At 38.9% G+C, this 23,912-nt stretch overlaps 1 protein-coding gene across 5 annotated transcripts in view; it reads right to left on the bottom strand.

Moving 5' to 3' along the window:
* The window catches only part of Ankrd12 (ankyrin repeat domain 12), a 105,153-nt gene that overhangs the window by 65,821 nt on the left and 15,420 nt on the right, over positions 1-23,912 (bottom strand). For 3 of the 5 annotated variants that reach the window (XM_052750203.1, XM_052750204.1, XM_052750205.1), the window contains exons 2-6: positions 15,362-15,499; positions 12,832-12,979; positions 8,382-8,450; positions 3,519-3,665; positions 2,287-2,487 (exon numbers count right to left, since the gene is read on the bottom strand). In XM_052750203.1, coding sequence (XP_052606163.1) covers positions 2,287-2,487; positions 3,519-3,665; positions 8,382-8,450; positions 12,832-12,979; positions 15,362-15,448 — 652 coding nt within the window. In that variant the 5' untranslated portion in view covers positions 15,449-15,499. Of the gene's footprint in view, positions 1-2,286; positions 2,488-3,518; positions 3,666-4,755; positions 4,816-8,381; positions 8,451-12,831; positions 12,980-15,361; positions 15,500-23,912 lie in introns of those variants that run through there. The other 2 variants (XM_052750206.1, XM_052750207.1) reach the window with 2 other exon arrangements.

Genomic DNA, 23,912 nt, shown 5'->3' with positions numbered 1-23,912 from the left:
TCATTATTTGCAGGCTGGTGGTCCAAAGATAGCCCAACAAGAAAGTCTGTTACAGATGTGTAATCCTTTCTCTGAAGAATTGTTTCTTTTTTTCCCCCCTAGACAGGGTCTCTCTATGTAGCCCTGGCTGTCCTGGAATTTGCTCTGTAGACCAGGCTGGCCTCCAACTCACAAAGATCCACCTACCTCTGCTTCCCTGACAATGGTTGATTAAAGGTGTGTACCACCACCACCCTGGCTATGTGGTGTTTCCTTTTATTGTTATGTTCTTCTAGAACATACTATTGCTTTGATTCTTTCCAGATTCCATCTCCCCTAACAGCCCAGCATGGCTTCAGTCATCTCAGGATCCCCCTGAGCACTGGAGTTACAGGTACATACTACCATACCTGGGTAGGACACAGTACTCAACTGACTGAATAAACAGTTATTTATTTTTACAAGTTCCCATCCTGGGGAACTGGCTTACTGTTAGATTTGAATTTAGAAAAAAAAATGCTAAATATTATCCCTTACTCAATTTTTATACGTCTCAGATTATGTTTTAAAATAAATCTGTAAATGTAGAATCTTAGATGAACAGTGAAGTATGTTTGGGTAGATAATAAAAAGTATCATCCCCCCAGAATGGATCAGTGTCTCTTTCCCTCCATTCTTCTCCCTCCTTCCCCTCCTATCTCCTCTCCTATAGAGATCCCTCTGCCTCTACCTCCAAAGTGCTGAAATTATAGGAGTGATAATATCCAATCCTAATGAAGACATGAAGAAAAGGACCGCTTCATACACTTTTTTGTTGCTGAGAGAGGGTCTGACTTTGAACTCTCTATGTAGCTAAGACTAGCCTCACATTTGCAATCCTCCTGCCTTGGCCTCCTGAACTGCTGGGAATAAGAGGTGTATGTCATTTTGCTTGGCTTTCATATAAGATATAAACTGATGGATACATGATTTTTGGTAGATAAGCTGCCATTATTTAAAATAACGTATAATATGCATCTCCTTTATTATAAGTAATTTCAATTCTACTAAGATACTTCATAACTATGTACAAATACATTTCTAAAAGAGTGTTCACTACAGTACTGCTTAAGAAAAGCCAGGCATGGTGGCACATGCCTTTAACCCAGGTGGCAGAGGCAAGGGTATCTCTGTGAGTTAGAGGCCAGCCTGGTCTACATAGCACATTCAAGAACAGCCATGGCTACATAGAGAAACCCTGTCTCAAAACAAACAAAACCAAGAAAGGCTACACCATAAAATATGAAGCTATTAAAATTGAAATACCACCAGGCGGTGGTGGCGCATGCCTTTAATCCCAGCGTTTAGGAGGCAGAGCCAGGTGGGTCTCTGTGAGTTCGAGGCCAGCCTGGTTTACAGAGTAAGATCCAGGACAGGCACCAAAATTACACAGAGAAACCCTGTCTCAGAAAAAAAAACAAAAAGAAATACACAAACACATCTTCCAAATATTATAGGTAAATTACAGAATTGTAAATACACAAGGAATTATTTCATGTTTTTTAAAGTCTATGTATAATTATGTAAATGTTAATTTTTGTGCATAATCATGAAAATAAGCTGATAGCATAGTTTTCCAAGTTGTTAATAATTTTGTAGAAGAGAAATAGTGTGGGGGAAGGCAAGAAGAGCATAACATGTGAAATTACATTTGACTGTGGCCAAAGGCAAAGAAGTGAGACGTGCAATTAAGGAGAATTTCTTTATTTTTACATGCTTTGACTGCTTGCATTCTTAAGAGTGGTAAGAATTATGCTACCTGGGTAATTAAAACCAACAAAGGCTAGCGAGAAGGCTGAGCAGACAAAGGTACTTACAGGGCAAGCCTGGAGACCAGAGGAACCTACACAAGGTGGAAGGAGAAAACTGACCACAAAGTTGTCCTCTGAATCCACATGTATGCTGTAGCACATGCCCCACTTACCTAAACACACTAATATTAAGTATATTCTTAAAAAAAGAAAAGATAATTCTACTCTCTTATAATCCTTGTATTCAAGTTAATAAACATTCTTGAAACAACTATTTATAAATTAACCATGTTAAAATATTATATGCTCAAATTTACCTAAAATAGAAACTAATATATATAATTACACAGTAGTATATACAAGTTGTATACATAAAAATCTGATTAACTGTTGACATGGAAATGTAACAGAGATCAAGGTTTTATATATTCTTCAATTCTGAATAAAATATACTTTTAAAATTACAGCCAGGATGCTTCAATCTCAGTCCCTGGCATCAGTGTCAATAAGGTCTCACCTGCAAAGTCTTTTACGTTCACATTTGCCCCTAAACTTATTAACTCTTTGACTTGCTTCACATCTCCTCGAATAGCAGCCATGTGTAAAGGAGTTTCACCACGTTCATTTCTTTTATTAATTTTATCTTTTTGTCGAGAGGAAGAACTGGGCGTCTTCTTCTGGGCTGGTGTTGCTTGTGATGGATGACTTGGTGTGGAATCTGTAAGAAAGAAGACAGTTCAGGAAAGTTCCCAATACCTGTGAACCACATCAACCACCAGCATGGCATGGTAACCCTATGAATGCAGTAGTGGCCCACATACCTTGGTAGTAACCAACTGCTCTCTAATTGGACCGAAAGACCCACTCAACAAGAAGGAAGCCATGCCTGGTACTGGAAACCTAGCTAACTAATTAGTACTAGTGAAACCATGGTTATTGGAGAAGAATCTACAACTACTAATTTAGTAAACCAGCATAACCCCCAATAACAATCTGTAAACATTTGTCCTTATACACATAAGTGTAGTTTCTAACTCTTACCAAGGAAGCTTCTCTTTGCAACAGATGGAGACCACTACAGGAAACCACAACCACCAAAACATAGATCTGTGGAGTCCAGTCCCAATGGATATGTCTACAAAACATTCCTACACCTAAGGCCCTACATACTAAGGCATGCACACACTTATAAAAAACAAATAATTTTCTGGGCTGAAGAGATGCCTCAGAGGTTAAGAGCAATGGCTTCTCTTCTAGAACCTAGGTTCAATTCCCAGAACCCACATGGTAGGTCACAACTGTCTGTAACTCCAATCTGACATCTTCACAGAGACATACATGCAGGCAAAACACCAATGCACATAAAATAAACAAATTTTTAAAAAAACAAATAATTTTCTACAAAAATTTAAAAATTTAACATAAGCAATATTTTAAAAAATAATAAAATAGGGTTCCACTTACACATTTTTCAAGGTGGTCAATTTCAAATCATTTGTTTTATTTAACAACTATGTAATTAATGCCCAGTAAGCATAAAGGACTCCTGCTCTTATAGACGTTGTAATCCACTGAAGGATACAAAAATAAAACGTCATGCAAATGTGAGAAAAATTAAAAACTAGTGTTATGAATAGTGCTGATTAAATTCAATAAAGGATAAAAACTCAAATTAGTAAAAGAGAATTGTGAAAGACAAGGTTACCCTGACTCTGGGCACATTAACTCAGTGATGTAGATGTCAATCACCTGGACTGTTGTCCCTTGCTGTCATCTGCATGAGAAGTGCCATCTGCTTCCGTTCAGAGAGTGGGTACCCAAAAAGGATGCTAACTGGGGTGGACTTCTTACTTCCAGCTTCTTTTTTTGTTTTCTTCTTTTCTGGACCTTCTTTCTCTGTAATGATTAATAAATATGTAAGAATCAGAAACAAATACAAGTCCTCAAGACAACTTCTTTGGTAGATGCTAGGCATGTATGTGGACAATGCGTGTATACTAGTTGTAGCCAGACAAAACTGCTAGACTTACGCAAGCAATATTTTTCTAAAAGCTCTAAAAAAATATATTCTTGATTCTATTGTTAGAAAAATTTACTACTAGGAATATTTTAATTTTGACTGTTTGTTCTATTAAGTGTAGCATCTTTAACAATTTAAATAGTTCTTAATAGAGTTGTCCCTTGATATCTCTAAGTTTGTTTCTAGGACTATGGGTAATAAAACCTGTAATTACTCAAGTCTCTCAGGTAAAATAGTTCAGGATTTATATATAACCTGTGCGACTCCTCCCATATACTTTGAATTATGTCTAAATTACTTATAACCCAAAATACGGAACAGTCTATTAATGCTATGAAATAGTTGTTATACTGCATTGTTTGGGGAATAATGACAAGAAAAAAATTCTGTAGTTTTTTTTTCCTATTTTATCTGTGATCAGTTGAATCTGTGGACAAAAAGCCAAGTGTATTACATCTTTGAAAGTTCTCTTTCACATAATATATAGTACTGCTGCTAAGCCTACATACCAATGAGACTTAAAATTATCACCCTAATTCTAGCAATGGCTTGTACAATCTTGCAAGAGGCTAAGCATTTAAGACAAGTCTCAACACACACAACAATTACTGTAGAAAAGCCATCAAATCATTCCACTGCAGTGACTGGAAAGCTGAATACGGAATGATACCAATCAAAGCTAAATATGAACAGGCTAAAGTGTGTGGCTAGGAGTTAACACACATCCTGCAAAGATCCAGAAATTTCCAAAGTCCTTCTCAAAAAGATCCAACACACCCCACAGGTCAGTTTTAGCTGTTCAGAAAACCCTCCAGCAGAGCAGCGAGTATGCCCAGTTACATGGAATGGGTTCAGGCCGCACTGGGTGGTACAGGTGCAAGACACAGATGTCTTTTTCTTTTAGGAATTCACCTGAATTAATTCAGATATGAGGTACAAGTGAATAAATAAAGGTCTGGTTATTACCTATTAGATATCTATTTCTGGAGTTTAAAATTCAAGTTTAGAGATACCTGAAAAAAGGAGCTGCAAAAATAATTAATAAAATTTGAAATTAGCAAAAATCAAATAGTAGTAAATCTAGCAAGTTTCAAGAAATCAATTCAAATCTAATATTACCAATAGACACAAAGTTAATGATTGGTCCAGTGTGCCATCTCCAGTTAATTAGAAAAACTGGTATTGTAATGATCTAGAAAATGAGGTCTTAACACTTTAAACTTTGTTGCTCACAAATGATTCAAATCAATCTGTGAGCTGCTAAGATGTCCATATGTTGATGATTGATTTTTTCAAACAAACCAAATGTTTCAAGACTTACTAAAAAACAATCAGCCTTGTTACTATGTTCTCTAGCTGCCGTTTTCATCACTCCTGCACCATCTTCAGTAATGACCCCACACCAATCCAATCTAGCCCAACATCTAACCTATCTCTAAAGTTATTATAAAGCCTTAGAGATGGTTTTGAGGAACACTTTCTTTCCCCTGAAATACAGACTCTTTGTCTTAACAGTTCTCTATAGATCTTTGTTTTCTAATGTTTAGGGAGGCACAGCTACTGTTGTTTTTAATGCCTTTTCATCTGATAACAATTTTTAAATACAGTGAATGCATTTTTCTCCTAGAATCAACATATTTAATGTGCAAACATTTAATAGAAAGTTGAAAAATGCTTCTAAGAAAGAAGTACAACCTGGCCACAAGAGTAGAACCCAACAGGATTCATCTTCTGTGGTTTCTGAGATAGGTTCTTGCTTTGTAGCTTGGGCTGAACTCAAACCTGTGATCGCCCACCTTAGCCTCTGGAGTGCTGGGATTACAGGTATAGACCACCACACCAGGATGCATCGCTTAATACTTGCAAAACTGTGTATCTTAATATAATTTAAAAAATAAGACACTCCATGCTGGACATGGTGGTGCTTGCTTTTAATCCCAGCACTAGGCTGGCAGAGACAGGTAGATTTCTCTGAGGCCAGCCACGTCTACATAGTTCTAGATCAGCTAGAGATACATAGTGAGACCTTGCCTCTCCTCCACCACACACATAAAAAGAAAGATGACTCTAAAGTATATATACCAGGGTTATAGAAAAGAAATACTGTCAAATAATCAAATATACAATTACTTCAGACAAGTCGGATGTATTCCAAATATTTAAACAAAAATTTTACACTTGCATTCAATATTAAGTCTGTTTTTTTCTCTGAGTTACTATAATCATCTTTCTGAATTTACATTTTATATGAACTAGGAAAAGAAAATGAACTGAATAGTGGTTGGTATAAATAGCTAAATTTGAGACAATTACATATTTTTTTAAATTGCTAAGTACTAGTCTACTACATTTCGAAGTTTATATTTAAAATTTATTCTTTATTTTAATTTTTTAGTGTGGCTTTGGTTGTTGTTTGTTTTGGAGACAGGGCCATACCATATGTCTCTGATTAGCAAAGGACTCACTGTATAGCCTAGCAATCTCCAGCTTGTAATCCTTTTGACTTCTGTCTATTGAGGCTTTGGGTCTTAAGTGTGCAGCACTGTCTATCTATTTTGTAACATTTGAAATCATCAATAAAACTATGTGGGATCTACCCTGTGAATACCTCATTTGATAGGTCACAAATTAGAAAATGATGGTAACGGACAGCTCTCACAGTTTTTTGTTGGTTTGTGGAGGGCAGGGGGTAGCTGGAGACCGAATCCAGAATTTCACAGGTGCTGTGTAAGAGCTCCATCCAGCCATGTGCTCCATTTCTCAGTCACTAAAACACATACTCATTTGTTCTAAATGCCAAGACTTTAACACAGGTACAACCAAGCATGACCATTTAGTGCTGCCTAACACAGAACTGAAACTGCACTAAGTCCATTTGGAGATTCTTAAGGAAAAATTTAAGGAAAAATCTAAGAAATTTACCTAATACTAATCAAAATGAAAACTGAAATGGTCTTTCCATCAAATCCATCTTTCTCTCCTTTCTTCTTTAACATTCAGAGCTTCAGAAACAGAAATGTCCCCCTCTCACATTCTAGAGAATTAGTGCTTTTCCCCCTTTTCCTGTCAGAATAAACAGAACACTCAACATTGTCACTTTTTAAGTAAGTGTAGTGTTATCTTAGGGAAGGGGCAAAATTTTTCTTAGGAAACTTGCTTCATAAACCTATTAGTGTCTCAAAAATTAAAGGATAAAATATTTCCCAATGAAGTAGTTTCCAAGTAAGACAATGGAGACAAGTGAACATAATTAACTCAACTGCATTTTCAGTGTGAATACTGTATCCTGGCGGGAGGGAAGGGAGGTGACACTGCCATTAAGCCCAGGTTCTGAAACGATAGGAGAGGTTGAATGTCTGTGCCTTCCTTAGCAGTGGCAGGCAGACCACAGTCTACTTCGTCATGTTTGGGTTGGTCTTAGTGCTCCGCAGTCCCCTTCTAGAAAGGCACACTAATACCACAGTAAACACTGTCATCAGGAACTTAACACCTCAGTGATTTCAGGGTAACTTTAAGGATGAAATTAGTTCTTCACCACCTCCACAAAGCCCTCAAATTTATAAGATAAATAAAATGTATATTAGAAATAGGTTTATGTTCAATTTTGATTGCTAAGTATCATATGCTAAAAACTAGAAAGAAATACCCAGAGACTACAGAAGATTTTCATTTTAGTAACTTCAGAGATAGAGTGTCAGTCTAATTTTAAGAAGAAAGAAAAGATCAATCAAAATAACTAGTCGTGCCAGGCATGATAGAGCACGCCTTATAACACCAGTACTCAGGAGGCAGAAGCAGGCAGATCTCTGAGTTTGAGGCCAGTCTGGTCTACAAAGAGTTCTAGGCTAGTCAGAGCTATACAGTAAGACCTTATCTCAAAAACAAACCACTAGTTTTATTCTTTATTTTAAAGATTTATTTATTTATTATGTATACAGTGTTCTGCCTACATGTATGTCTGCAGGCCAGAAGAGGGCACCAGATCTCATTACAGATGGTTGTGAGCCACCATGGTTGCTGGGAATTGAACTCAGGACCCCTGGAAGAGCAGCCAGTGCTCTTAACCTCTGAGCCATCTCTCCAGCCCCCATATTCTTTATTTTAAAATGAGGGAGTTTCCCTATACTCTTTATTTAGAGTAATTATGAATCCCAAACAATTGGAGCTATAACTAACTAAAGAAGTTCTAACACAAGTTAATGATCGGGGCATTTGTCTAGGTGATCCCATATTTTAATACACTTATGTTTAAATTCTACCTGGGAAGAAAAAAAATCAATAAACACTACAGAATTCAGTGAATAATACTTTTAAATACTTATTTTAAAGAAGAAATGGCATGACTAAACAACTGTTATAACGCTGTTTATCACAGTACACTTGGGAAGGATTTACAACAAAGCAGACCAAAAGCCTGGATGCCCTCTCTCAGGGAGGAGTCTGAAGCTGAAAACTGTGGTGGATTCATATAGTTCATTTAATTTAGCAAAGATATCTACAAACTTGTTTGAAAATAAGTTACTTATAGTACACTACTCAAATAAACATGACAGAACCAGCTGGCTGACAGGAACACCTGATAATCTAATTACCTGAGTATGTCCTGTAAGAAGATATAAGTCTCTCCCCCCAATTTTCACTTGTATGTCCTGGGTCTGAATCTACAGAACGAAAAGAGACAGGAGAAAAGAAAAAAAGCATACGAAGGGAAATGCAGAATTCAACATAGTAACATTTTTAAAAGACCACCAGTTAATTAGGCAATGATGTATCACTGGCTTTACCTCAAAAACAGTATTTTGGAAGAACAGAGGACATTTAAAATACAGGTTTGTCCAACATGTAACATTTCAGCTTCCTAAGTAGAGTACCTTCAAGTTTAGAAATGTAACCAATAACACCATGGTATTATTTGTTTAAGCATAGCTTTTGATGTTATTTCTTTAACTCTGCCAATATAAGAGACAATGTTCTTATCACTGACTTTCTGTTTAGAATTTGTCTTTGAGTAAGTTGGATCAAACTTATTTTCTATGAAGGCCAAAATTACTCCTAAGACAAAAGACCATCTAGGACCTCAGTATCATCCTAGACCAGACTGTCTCCAGACTGTACTCATTCCCAGGGATAGGAATTACTGCCGCATTTACTACTGAAGACAGAGATCATCCCAAAGCACCACCTTATACCCTAGGTCAAGAGTACGGATTTCTACCCAACACTTTATGACAGCTATTAAGAACTCTGAGGATACAACCAGAGCTGTTTTTACTTTTAAATAATAAGCCATTTAACTCACAACTAACTGTTCTTAGAGTCACAGCCTCGGTTTACTAACACGTATGTACCTTTTCAGAAATCATTATTACACACAGTATTAACAACTTTAGTTAAGTATGACTAATCAAGTGTTGGGAAAAAACAAATTAGAGAACAATTAACCACAAAATACAATATATGAAAACTTTCAACTTTTAAGTTTGATAATGAGAAGGTTCATTCAAGAAAAGGGGATCATTAATAAAAATAACTTTTAACCAAATGGAAAGCAAGTTGACAAGCTGATCTATGACAAGACTTTTGGTGAACATGCGTATTTCAAAACTAAATACATTAAATTGAACATGTATAAAAATTATATAAAAATTATCAGTACACTAATCAATGATAGCAGAGGTACAAGTTTCTCTTTCTTTGAGACAGGGTTTCTCTATGTAGCACAGACTAACCTGGAACTCACAGAGATCTAATTATCTATGCTTCCCATGTGCTGTGATATTAAAGGCAGGTACGATCATGCCTAGTCAGAAGTTGAAGTTTCTAAGGAGGCCATTTCATTAATAAAAGGACCAAGCCTCATGGGAAGAGAAACATACTAGTCCCCCTCTGACAAGAAGCTGAGATCATCTAACTCTAAGGGGGAAAATGCTTAAGGACAAAGTTCATGTATGAGCTAAAAGAGGCAGAAAAGAAAGACTAAAGAGAATTTAGTTCCATCTCACATGACTGAGTTGTATCAACTCTGGACTATGTCTGGTGTTCTCATTACATTAAATGAGAAAATCCTTAGCCAGGATTGGCGAGAGGGCTCAGCAGTTAGGAGTACTGGCTGTTTTCCCGGAGGACCTAGTTTCTTGTTTTTTCTTTTTTTTTTGGTTTTTCGCGACAGGGTTTCTTTGTACAGTTTTGGTGCCTGTCCTGGATCCCGCTCTGTAGACCATGTTGGCCTTGAACTCACAGAGATCCGTCTGCCTCTGCCTCCTGAGTGCTGAGATTAAAGGCGTGAGCCACCACCACGCGACAAGGACTTAGTTTCAATTCCCATCACTTACAGGGTGGCTCACAACTGTCTTCAGTTCTGCAGGATCTGATGCCCTCTTCTAGCCTCAATAGGGATCAGACACACATGGTACAAAGAGATGCACACAGACAAAACACCCATGCATATAAAATAAAGAAACAAATAAATCCTTAGCTACCACTGATTCATTTTGTCACATTTAATTACTATGTCACAAAGTGAATCACACTACATCACTTTTCAAGGTCATAATTCTCTGAAGTTAGTATATGTGGATGAAGACTTGGGACTTAAGAAAATGAAAAGCTTGGAATTTACACAGAAGCCAAATCATCTTGTCAGGACTTAAAGAGGGCTGATCAGGTAAGGACACTGAGCAATACACATTTTGTTATTATTTGCCTCTATTATGATATAACAAACTTATCAAGCAAGATTACAGAAAGAGTATGGGGAGCTTGAAACTAACTTTCCAATGCTCTAAGTAAGAGATAAACTAGTTACTAGAGTAAGTCTAAGGGTCTCTGAGATAAAAGCGGCTGCTCTCTGCTTCTTTATGCTTGGAGTGCCACTGCATAGAATGACTTCTTAGCAGTCCACAGGGCAGATCTCAGGAGAGTCCTTGCTACACAGCATGAGTGCCTGGGCTCAGGGCCACGCCCACATACACAGCCAGACAAGGAACCAACAGCCTGCAATCCTAGCACCGGGGAGGCAGGAAAGGAGGATGTCTCAAACTGACCACACTCCGGCCAAATTTGCAAGTTCCAGGTTCATTCAGAGACTCTGTCTCAAAAAGCAAGGTGAAGCCAGATAGTGGTGGCGCACACCTTTAATCCCAGCACTTGGGAGGCAGAGGCAGGCAGATCTCCGTGAGTTTGAGACCAGCTTGGTCTACAGAGTGAGATCCAGGACAGACTCCAAAGCTACACAGAGAAATCCTGTCTCAAAAAACCAAAAAAAAAAAAAAAAAAAGCAAGGTGAAGACAACAGCAATTTCTTGGCTAAAAGGCAAAGAATGCACTTGCTACCTCTTCCTCACTAGAGGCAAGAAGCACTCTGGGGCTCTGCACTCTGCTCTGATTCTTAAATGACTTTAAGGTTATCTCTTCAGAGGGGAGGATATGCTAGCAGTAAAGACCCACTAAAGAAAAACTCCTTTTGTCAAGAGGATAGAACCTCTGGCCTTGATGGAGACAAACCATTCCAGCTGCACATCATCAATGGCCTGACTGAGGAGCACCCCTTCAGGAGGTCAGGAGCACCACAAGGAAAGCAGGCTCACCTTAATACACCAAAGAGATAGGCCTTGGTGTTCAGTTGGGTTAACTCAGAAAGATGCACCTTTTCCTCTTCCCTGTCTCTTCTTTCAGATGCTGGTCAGAATAAATGTGCTTTTTCTGATACTCTGGACTTCTTGCTCTTTCTAGAAAGCCCTCCCTCACGCATGTGGCTGTTGGCTCACCCTGGTGTTTGACCTCCATGTCTCTCCTCCACTCTCCCCCTCCCAATGTCTGCTGAGGTTACAGCTTGCCTGCCCTGCCAGAGTGGCCAGGTGGAGGAGACATTCTTTTAAACTTTAGTAAAATTGCCCTCAAGCTTAAAAAAGTCAGGTGGAAAACAACTGAAGACGACACCTGACAATGACCTATGGCCTCCACAAGCACTTGTATACATGTGCATGTCGGTGTACAGACACAGACACACAGACAGACAGACACACACACACACACACACACACACACACACACACACACACACACACACACACGAACATACGTATGCAGGAGTGCCCATGCCCTCTGGGTGGTTTAAATCAAAATGGCCCCATAGGTTCACAGATTTGAATATATGGTCACCAGGGAGTGACACTATTTAAAAGGATTAGGAGGTGTGGCCTTGTTAGAGGAAGTGTGTCACAAGGGGTGGGCTTTGAGGTTATAAAAAGCCCATTACAAGCCCAGAGTTTCTCCCTTCCTGCTGCCTGAGGATCCAGATGTAAAACTCTTAGCTACTTCTCCACCTCCATGTCTGCCTGTGTGTTTCCATGCTTAGACTAAACCTCTAAAACTGTTAAGCAAGCTCCAATTAAATGCTTTCTTTTATAAGAGTTGCTGTGGTCATGGTGTCACTTCACAGTAATAAAACACTAAGACATCCACCCTGCATTCCATGGCACATATGTGGAGATCAAAGGGTAATTTCTGGAGAGTCAGTTCTCTCCTTCCACCATGTAGGTCCCAGGGCTTGGTAGTTAGAATCCTTATGTACATCTGGTGGCCCCTGACATGTTAAGAGTTTTGAGAAATAAAAGAACTATGAATTATACCATTAGCCTCATTTGGGAGGTACTACGTATTTCTAACTCATTTGTGAATAAAAAATGCCTAAAATTCTTTGCTGTGCCCAAAGGGCAACAAAAAAAGCAACATCTTTTTCTCATATAGACAAAATCTTAATGTTTGTCTTACTGAACAATTTTCATTAGTGAAATAAACCCCAAAACTAAGTTCTGAACGTGCTAAGAGATTTGTAATAAATATTCAGAGTAAGGAATATAGAATTTTTTAATCTATTAGAAACCATAGTTTGATAATAAACATATACTTTTGCCCCCGTGATAAATCTGAAATACTTAGTATTTCTCTATGAACCAAAATGTCAAGAGGAGTGGCGCACAGAAAAGCAGAAAGAAATCAGTTAAGAATATGGTGAGTTTATCAGAAAGTAAATTATTCTACCTGTGTCTGAATCTCGCTCTTCATTTCTTGATGGGCTAATGGTAAAAGGCAGTTTACGTTTCATGGATGATTTCTCTTTCATTTCCTTGCCCATATCACTTCGGTCAGTTTTTGAAGTTTTGCTGTAAGATGCAATCTTGTCTTTACTCTATTTAAAAAAAAAATTCAAAGAGAAATAAAATTATATCCATATTAGGTGAACAACAGGGAATTTTAAATTAAATTCTCTTTATTACTTGGGCTGGACTAATGGCTCAGAAATCAAGAGCACTTGGTGCCCTTGCAGAGCACCTGGGTTCAGTTCCCAGCACACATGGCAGCTCACACGTCTGTATCTCCAGTTTCCAGGGACCCAATGTCCTCTTCTGACCTACACGGGCACGGCACATGGTAGTGCATGCACATCCATACACACCCCACCTACACATTTTTTATATCCCCTATTAAGGAATTTTTAAAATATAAAAATATATTATAATCCATGAATTATTTAATGACTTAATACATAGCTTCAACAATTAAATCTCCCTTGTGCTGGTTAGTTTTAAAGTCAACTTAACAAAACCTAGAGTCATCTAAAAGGAGTGAACCTCAACTGAGAAAATGCCTCCATAAGAGCCAGCTATAAGGCATTTTCTTAATTAGTGACTGATGGTAAAATCCCTGAGCTGCTGGTCCTGGGTTCTATAAGAAAGCGGCTGAACAAGCCATGATGAGCAAGCCAGTGAGCAGCACCCCTCCATGACCTCTACATCGGCTCCTGCCTCCAGGATCCTGCCCTGTGTGAGTTCCTGCCCTCAGTGTTTTTGATAATGAACTGTTATATAGAACTGTGAGTGAATCATGCCCCCTTCCCTCCCAAGTTGCTTTTGGTCATGTTTCACGACATTAACAGTAACCCTAACTAAGACATCCCTCAACCCTCTACTTTTTTGAGACAAGATCTCACTATGTAGCCCAAGCTGGCCTCAAACTCACAGTTACCCCTCCTACTTCAGCTTCCCAATAACTAAGACTACAGGTTTGAAGCACCACACCTGGCTTAATTCTAATATTTCCCCAAGATATTTCATAATAACAGAAAAATTTAAATAACACTGAATATCTTGACTATAACAAAGTTATGCATCTAAATATAATCTAGATGTATTACAATGAATAAACATGTAAAGAAGAGAGAGGAAGGGAGGGGAGGGGAGGAGAGGGAAAGAGAAAAGAAAGTGATAATCATTGGAACCGAGCTTAAATGTAAGTCAAGAGTTACAAAGTTACAAAGGACTATTATTTCTAATTTACATCAATAAAAATTTAAGGCCTAGAATAATGTACAATTTTCCTAGAAAATATGCATCACTAAAGACTGAGATGAAACCGAGTGTAGTGCTGTATGCCTTTAATCCTAGTACTTGGCAGGTGGATTTGAGTTCCAGGCCAGCCTGGTCCACATGGAGTGTTACAAGAGAGCCAGTGGTATAGAGACCTGTCTCAAAAAACAAACCAACAACAGAAAAAGGGGTAATGAAAAGGAAAGAAAGCCTAACTATATCTTGACCACACAAGACAGTAAATCTATGGTCAAAGATTTGTTTATAAAAGCATATATGTATGGGCTGACAAGATTCTTCAGTAGTAAATGTGCTCATGACTGAGGCTGGTGACCTGAGTGTGACCCTGGGACACACGTGCTAGAAGGAAAGAACTGACTCCACACATTGCCCTCTGACCTCCACACCTATATGCTGTGACAAACAGTAACAGCAACAGAGAAAAAAAAGCACCCTCCCATGATTTTACAAAAATTTTAACAAGGAAATTCAAGTAACAGGTATTGCCTGTTCTATACAAATAATACAACAACATAAAAATAAAATTAAGATCTATCCAACCCATTTTACAGGTCTAAAATAAATAAATTTGATATTTAAAAAGCCCAAGACAGAAAACTGTAGATTGAGGAAATATAAAAATCCTAAAATTGTCAAATCAAAATCAATGTCATTAGAAAATAACATTCTGGGGCTGGAAAGACAGCTCGGCAGCCACAAACATGTACTCCAGCTCTTCCAGAGGACCCAAGTTTCATTTCTAAAACTGTTACATGTGACAGCTTGTAACTGCCTGTAATTCCAGTTGCAGGCTAGCTGACACCCTCTTCTGGCCTCCAAGGGCACCCACACATGTGGCATACATTTACCTAAGTAAAAAAGTTTCAATCTTTTTTAAAATTAACAAAACCAGATTTACACCGACAGTGCAAAGATAGCCCCTTATTAGAGAAAATCTAGGGGCTGGAGAGATGGTCTAGTGGTTAGAGCATTACGCTTGGCGAGGAGCTGAGCTGGGTTCCCAGGACCACACTGGTTGGCTCCTAACTGCTACTCCTGGACTCCGAGGGCACCTGGATTCACATGTGCATATGCCCACACATTAGATATCCAGGTGACATGTTTTGATTAATTACTAAAAATACTAAATTGGGAGTCTTTTATCCAGGTTCCAAAGAGTGGAAAAGTCTTTAGCTATCTGGTACCTTTCTTCCATATGGTCTCTCTACCATATTGCTGTCACTGTCAGAATTTTCACTCTGAACTGGTTTTGTGAACCCAGATTTGGGCATTTTATAGCTGTTCAGCTAGCTGCTTCTTCTATCAGTCTTCTCATCCTGGATCTGGAAAGAACAGAAATACAAGTGTTATTTGTATATGCACAAAATGCAATCTACTTAATGTTTATGTGCCACAGTTAATACAATTTAGTTTTTTCGGTTTCTGTAATTTTCTCCAGAAAATATCCTACATTTTCACTTATCAATTTGAGTGTCTATTAAAGTTTTCTTGTTTAAGTCTATCTGGCCTGTCAATGGAAGGACAGCTTTCTAGATACCCACAAGCAGCAGCAGTGGAGGACAGTGGCAAAATGTTTCTCATTCCAATATGGACCCAGAGGTGGGAGCCTCAAACAGACTTCTCCTCAGACTCAGACCACGATAAGTGTCATCAGAAATTTACACCTAATTCCCTATACTAACCTCTAACTGCATGAAATTCGTGGAGTAGTTTCTTTCCTTCACTTGTAACTTTAGCAAGCTATCTGCTCAGATACTTATGCTGGGCTCTAACATCACTTTATACACAGTTTTCTTTCGACATCTCTCCTGCTCTGTGACCAACAAGGACCTTTTCAGAAGCTTAGGCTTACGACAAACTTGGAGTTGAGATGTAGCAAAAATTCTAAGGAAGTTTCGCATAGAAAAGAGGAAGCTATGAATCTAAACCTGTTTTTGTTCTCTGATGATCTAATAGTCACATGCAGCTATTTAAATGAATAAAAAGCAGACAAAAATTACAGTAGCTCTTATAGTATTCAGTAAAGGCATACATTTGTAGTCTCATGGAAAAGCTCCACTGCACAGCAGTGGACTAAAGTCCCTGGCCAAGAAAGGTATTACACAACATTGAGAAACACCATGACTGACATGCTTACTTTCAACTCCTTCATGCAGTACATCTCCAGAATATCACAAGTCTTAAGTAACCTGACATTTTGGTGCTTATGTGAACTACTAAACTGCAAACACTTTGGTAGTAAAGTCTGCTATACATTCCAAATTGTTCTGTTGGTGCTTGAAAATTCATTTGATTTTGAAAAGGGGGAAAAGGTTAAAAATACCTGAAATGAACTGAACTAAGAAAACCATAGTACATGGATCTGTGTAGAACCCAACTATAATATAGTTAGTTCCTGACCCAATGTAAATTACAATCACTAGAGTAACAATCATAAAAACTATAAAAACAGAAATTAGAAGCATACTCGATAATTAAAAGAATATTTAAACAAGAAATACTGTCAATAGGGTTGGTTAGATGGCTTAGCAGGTAAGCATGATAACCTGAATTCAAAAGACTGAAACTCGTAAGGTGGAGAGAATTACTTCCATAAGCTGCCCTCTGGCCTCTACATGCATGCTGTGGTATACACACACACACACACACACACACACACCTCTACATGCATGCTGTGGTATACACACCACACCACACACACACACACACACACACACACACACACACACACACACACACACACGCATTATTTTTTAAAATGTCAATAACAAATGGCTGGGGATGTAGGTTGTAGTTACAGCCAACTCAACCACATCAAACCAAAACAACAAAAAACACCTACAAAAATCGTCAAAGTTCAAATCTTTCCTTTTATAGAAGAGGAAATAAACTTTCCACGGAGGCTTTGGCATTACACATAAGAAGCACAGTGTACCTTGGGGCCATTCAAAGGCTTGGAGTATTACCATATGAACAGAAGCATTTAATACTAAGTACTTTCCTCAAAGCTGGCCATGAGTAATGTTTAGGGAGTTAGAGTTACAAGTCCCAGAAAAACAGAAAAATTTCAATTCGAATCAAAATTAAGCTGCTTCATAACAGACATCAACCTAGTGAGACTATGAAAACAAAACATTATCTCTTTTGTGGATAAAATCAAGGCAAGTTATTAATGGCCTAAAAGAGTGTTATGAGGTTTTGTTATTATTGTTATTTTTATTTCTGCTTTTCAAGACAGGGTTTCTCTGTGTAGCCCTGGCTGTCCTGGAACTAGCTCTGTAGACCAGGCTGGCCTCAAACACAGAGATCCCGTCTGCCTCTGCCTCCCGAGTGCTGAGATTAAAGGCCTGCACCACCACCGCCTAACTATGAGTATTTTTTGAAAAACAATTTCAAGGCGTAAATGTTATATTAGATGGAATGGGTGTCAATTTACAAATTTTTTTTTGTTGTTGTTGTTGTTGTTGTTTTGTTTTTCAAGACAGGGTTTCTCTGTGTAGTTTTGGTGCCTGTCCTGGATCTCACTCTGTAGTCCAGGCTGGCCTCGAACTCATAGAGATGCCCCTGGCTCTGCCTCCCAAGTGCTGGGATTAAAGGCGTGTGCCACCACCACCTGGCTTACATATTATCTTAAAAGACCTTTACTTAGAAAAAATTAGCAAAGACGTAAGAAAATCATAATACGTTCTAAAAATATTTAACATTTAATACAGTTACAAATTTAATGTAAATCATAATCACTAGAGTAACCACCAAACTATACAAAGAGATAAAAAAAAAAGCACGCTAAATAATTATAATGGTGTAGTTCAAGATATACAAATAACCAATAAAAGGCAAGAAAGGAAACACTAAGAAATGCAATATTGAACAAGCAAGCAGGGCTGCTGGTTAAGCCAGCAGGTAAAGGTGCTTGCCACTGAGGCTAACAGTCCACAGATAGAGAACCAACTCCCAAAGTTATTCTCTGATCTCCACATGTGCACTGTGTGGCATGCACACACCCATATACATACACACAATAAATAAAGATTTTTAAATTTTAAAAATGTACTAACCAATAAAATGAAAGACTCAATCCAAACTTAGCAATAGTTACACAAAATACAAACGGTTCATTTTTCAGTTTTTTTTAAATTTTTATTTATTTATTTATTTTTAAGGGGGCAAGGGTCGATTCTGCCTCAAGTTTCAGGACAGGAAAGACCTGGCTGGTAGCTCATGGTCTCAAGCCCCAGCCAAGAGACAATCTAGCAGAATGGCTTGAAGGGCCATCTTTCTAACGTGTTCCTTCTAGGAAACAAGGCTCCTTAGGTGAAGACACAAAGGCATACCAAGTATGGAAGGAGACAGGAGGTGCCACTGCTCCAACGTCTGACAAAATCTAGACTTGGAACCAGAGCTAACAACAAGAATAAAGAAGGTACTTTACACTATTAATGGATCAATCCATCAAGAGTGTGAGTGAAAACTCCTGGAAAGCAGCTGTGTCTGCCTAGACTGACTGACTGACAGAACTACACTGATATGCAGAGGCTGGAATGTTACAGGTCCACAGGCTAATTACCTTACTTTGGGCTAGCTTTGGTTCCCTGAATAAATAGCTATTCTTTACCCACCTGTCAGAACTAACATCCTGTTATGTGACAGATAAAAACCTTTTGAAATTCATGAACTTGACAGACGGCACCTTCCACAAACCCAAAAACTAAGAAAGTAATCATACAACACATAAGTCTTATGGAAAAGCTTCCTCCACCCTGCTGGAACCATCTCTCTAATGTACCTGTCAATGTATTCTTAACTTGCCTGGACTTAGGACTTTCTTTAGCCCATAAAACTATGAAACTGTTTCCATGTTGGAACATGGAATTTGGGGTAACCTAAAATCTGTATTCTGAGATCATGGGAGGTCAAAATGGCTCCAGAATAAAACTATCTCTTATTCTCTTTAGGTGAGAGATATGTTTTCTGCATTGACAAGGACATATGCAACCAAACACAAGTGCACCCAATTCATAAAACAAATACTACAAGATGTAAGGTCAGAGTCGGGCGGTGGCGGCGCACACCTTTAATCCCAGCACTCGGGAGGCAGAGACAGGCGGATCTCTGTGAGTTCGAGGCCAGCCTGGGCTACAGAGTGAGATCCAGGAAAGGTGCAAAGCTACACAGAGAAACCGTATCTTGAAAAACAAAACAAAAAAAACAACAAAAATGTAAGGTCAGACTAAGCCAGCACAGGAATAGCAGGTGACTTCTACACATAACTTGAAACAATTAACAGGTCATCCCAGCAAAAAATGAACAAAAGAAATGTGTGGATTAAATTACATCATAAACCAAATGGATTTAATAGACATCTACAGAACATTTCATCCTTGGCCTGATAATCTGAGTTTGGAGGATGTAAGTGATTCCCACAAGTTGTGTCTTCTGACCTCTACCATGTGTCATTAATTAATTCATCTAAACACTGCATAATACACATTTTTCTTTACAGCCCTTATAATTTTCTCTAAAAAAGATCATGTATTAGGACATCAAGAATATCTTTAAAAATACAAGAAAAGTGAAATAATTCTGTGTATTACATCTAGTCACAACAGAATAAAATTGTCCTAACAGCAAGATAGACTACAGTACATATACATATGGAGATTGAACAGTATTAAATGAAGAATGGGTGATTGAATAAAAATCAAGGAGAATTTTTTAAATTCCTAAAAGTGAATGCAAATGGAAACACAATATGCCAAAAATGATGTGATACAAAAAAAGTAATTCTAAGAAGGAAGCTTATAACTGTAAGGGCCTACATTAAGAAAGCACACTGGCCGGGCGGTGGTGGCGCACGCCTTTAATCCCAGCACTCGGGAGGCAGAGCCAGGCGGATCTCTTTGAGTTCGAGGCCAGCCTGGACTACCAAGTGAGTTCCAGGAAAGGCGCAAAGCTACACAGAGAAACCCTGTCTCGAAAAACCAAAAAAAAAAAAAAAAAGAAAGCACACTGACCAGGCATAGTGACTCACACCTTTAATCCCAGCACTCAGGAGGCAGAGGCAGGTGGATCTTTGTGAGTTCGAGGCCAGCGTGGTCTACATACAGAGTTCCAGGACAGCCAGGGCTAAACAGAGAAACCCTGTCTCAAACAAACAAAATAATAGAGAGGGAGAAGGAAGGAGAAAGAAAAGAAACCACAAAGTGCCAAGCATGGTGATACACGCCTTTAGCCTACCCAGGAGGCAGAGGCAGGTGGATCTCTGTGAGTTTGAGACCAGCCTGGTCTACATAGTGAGTTCCTGGATAGCCAAAGCTACAATAACAAGACCCTGTTTTTGTTTTTTTTAAAAAAAAAGAGAAGAAAGCTAGTGAATAACCTAATGACATCATGTAGGCAAAACACCAATACCAATGCACATAAAATAAATATATAAATTCTAATAAATTGTTTTTTTTTAATTCTCTCAGGGATGTCAAGTGAGTCAGAGGTTAAGCACACATACTGTTCTTATGGAGGACATAAGTTGAGTTCCGAGCACCCATGCTGAGTGGCTCAAAACCTTCCTGTAACTCCAGCTTCAGGACACTTGATACCACTGGCCTCCACAGGCACTTGAGCGCACATAAACACACACAGATACACACATATACATACATAGAATTTTAAGGCAAAAAAAATATATATATAGGCTCAGGATTCAGTGGAAGATGTCACCAGACCTTCAAAGAACACTTCTCAAAACTATTCCATAAAATAGAAAATGAAGCAACACTACCAAACTCTTTTTTACAAAGTCAATACTATCTTGTTACACAAACCAGATGAAGACACAGAAAACAAACAAATAAACAAACAAACAAATAAAATTATGGCTCAATCTCTAACAAAAATATATGTAAAATTTAAAAACAAAACTATGGCTCAATCTCTAATAAAAATATATACAAAATTATTTTAAAAAAATACTTGCAAACCAATTTCAAGAACAATAGATCATCAGGTTTGTGCACAGACCTGATGAATTGAGTTCAATTCCTGAATCCCACAGGGTGGCAGGAGAGAAGCAATACCCCAAATTTGTCTACCTCAATGTGTGTTATGGCTCATAAGCACTGTGTACACACACACACACACACACACACACACACACACACACACACACACACCCCTACCTCAATATGTGTTGTGGCTCATGAGCACCTGTGTACACACACACACACACACACACACACACACACACACACACACACACACACACACCCCTTTTCCAAAAAAGGTTTATTTACTTATGTGTATGAGTATTTTGCCTAAATGTATGCCTGGATACCATGTGCATGTCTGATGCCTGCTGAGGTCAGAAGAGAGAGTCAGATTCCCTGGAATGGGAGTTTTGGATGGTTGTAAGCCACCATGTGAGTGCTGGAAACCTCTCCTGGATCCACTAAAAGAGCTGTAAGTGTTTTAAACCACTGGGTCATCTCTCCAGTCCCACCAATTCACCAATTAAAGTGTGTGTGTGTGTGTGTGTGTGTGTGTGTGTGTGTGTGTGTGTGTGTGTGTATTTCACAATGATAAAGTGGGCAGCATTTCAGAGATGCAGGTATAATTCAACATATAATCAGTAAATGTTAATACAGCACGTGGATTCAAGGAGAGAAATCACATGGACATAGATACAGAAAAAGCTTTTGACAAAATCCAAAAAAGTCCCGAAGAACCTGGTAAAAGAGGGACACTGAGTAGCCAAAACAACCTTAAGCAGCAAGAGCACTACTGGTGCAATACTGGACCTATCGCAGTTGTTGACCTCAGACACGCTAGTCATAGCAGTACCAACAGTAAGGCACAGGCACAACCAGACCTGGACACTAATGCAACAGAAGGCAAACAAACCCAAGCAGCAACAGCCACCTGACTTCAACAAAGGTGTCAAAAAGACACACTAGGGGTATATGACAATAACAAACAACCTCTTCAACAAATGGTCCTCAGAAACATGGACATTTCTACACGTAGAGAGAAATGAAACCAGATTCCTACCGGTCATCCTAACATACATCAGTTCAAAATGGGTTGAAGACCTTATATAAGACTTGAAACTTAAACTTTCAGAGCAAATATGTCAAGATACAGGCATAGGCTGGGCACGGCAGTGCATGCCTTTAATCCTAGTAGTACTTAGGAAGAAGAGACAGGCAGGGATCGAAAGCCTGGCACTTAAGTCAGAACCCTAGGGCCTATGTAAAGATAGAAGGGGTGAACTGACTCCACAAAGTTGTCTTCTGGCCTCAACATGTGTACTGTGGCATGTGTATATGTGGCATGTGTATATGTGGCATGTGTGCATGCGCGCACACACACAATAATAATAATAATAATAATAAAATAAAAGCTTAAAAAATAAATATACTTTAACGACGGGCGGTGGTGGCGCACGCCTTTAATCCCAGCACTCGGGAGGCAGAGCCAGGAGGATCTCTGTGAGTTCGAGGCCAGCCTGGGCTACCAAGTGAGTTCCAGGAAAAGGCGCAAAGCTACACAGAGAAACCCTGTCTCGAAAAAACCAATAAATAAATAAATAAATAAGTAAGTAAGTAAATAAATATACTTTAGCTTGGATAACAAGTGTACTTTTAAAATGGCAGATAAGGGGAGAGGGTACATAAAACCAAATAAACTGCAGTAGAAGGTCTGTTTAGAAAAAGCAGAGAGGAATCTTTATATATTGTTGGTGGAAATGTAAGTACACATACTATGGAAAACAATATCAAAAAATCTAAAAGAAAAATTGGAGACTACAGCAAAGTTAACAGACAGCCTGCACATTCCCTCAAAGACTGGTAAGCCTAAAGACACTAAGGAAGCATGCCCATTAGCTTCCCCAGAGGGAGGCCCAGGATGCTACCTCCCTACTGGCTCAAACTACCAACCAGCACCACCACATAGTGCCAAAGAACCAAGACCATCTGATCCCATCTGTCCAATGGTACCTGACCTAGCACTGAGGGAAATGCCAGGCCCTCCCCTTATCTAAGAAGATAGTAGCTCTGTTAGGAGGGAAAGCCCCTCCAAAAATTATAAGAGATTTTCTCCTTGGTGCCAGACTTAAAGGACAAGACGCTCTCTAATTCAGACATGGAACCTTTTACCGATGGGAGCTGAAGCCTCTAACAGGGGGAACAGCTCCTCACATCAAGAGACTCAAAGCAACAATACATCAAGAAAGGGGACTACTTACCTAAGAGGGCAAAGAAATTAAAAACAGAGACAAAATCATCCAGCTCCTAGAAGCTGCCTGGGCCCATGACTGTGGCATCAGTCACTGCCAGACTTACATAAAGAGTCAAGGTTGAGTGAACTGGGGAAACCAACTGGCAGACCAGACTGCCCCCTGTGAAGATGGCCCGACAGTCCCCTCCATTACACCCACCCCAGAAGATAAGTTTACACTCAGGTGCACCAGAGCTCATTCATAGAAGCCAGAGAAAGGAAAAGAACTGATGAAAGAGCTACTAAAAATCAGGACTGGCCAATTACCTCAGACAAAAATGTAATAAATCCAGAGATGACAGCTCCCAGTCTAGTCCAACAAGTTCATGAAGCAACTCATCTAGAAAAACTGCCCTGTAAGAATTGCTGCAAAGATATTTTGGCAGTTCTGAGGTGACCCAACAAGCTAGCACAGCATGTCAACAATGTGCTTGGAACAATCCCAGGGAGGGACCCGAGGTT

Source organism: Peromyscus californicus, unplaced genomic scaffold (assembly GCF_007827085.1).
Source record: "Peromyscus californicus insignis strain IS unplaced genomic scaffold, ASM782708v3 Scaffold_21__1_contigs__length_65335640, whole genome shotgun sequence".
NCBI lineage: Eukaryota > Metazoa > Chordata > Mammalia > Rodentia > Cricetidae > Peromyscus > Peromyscus californicus.
This window is presented reverse-complemented; position numbering and strand designations above follow the sequence as displayed.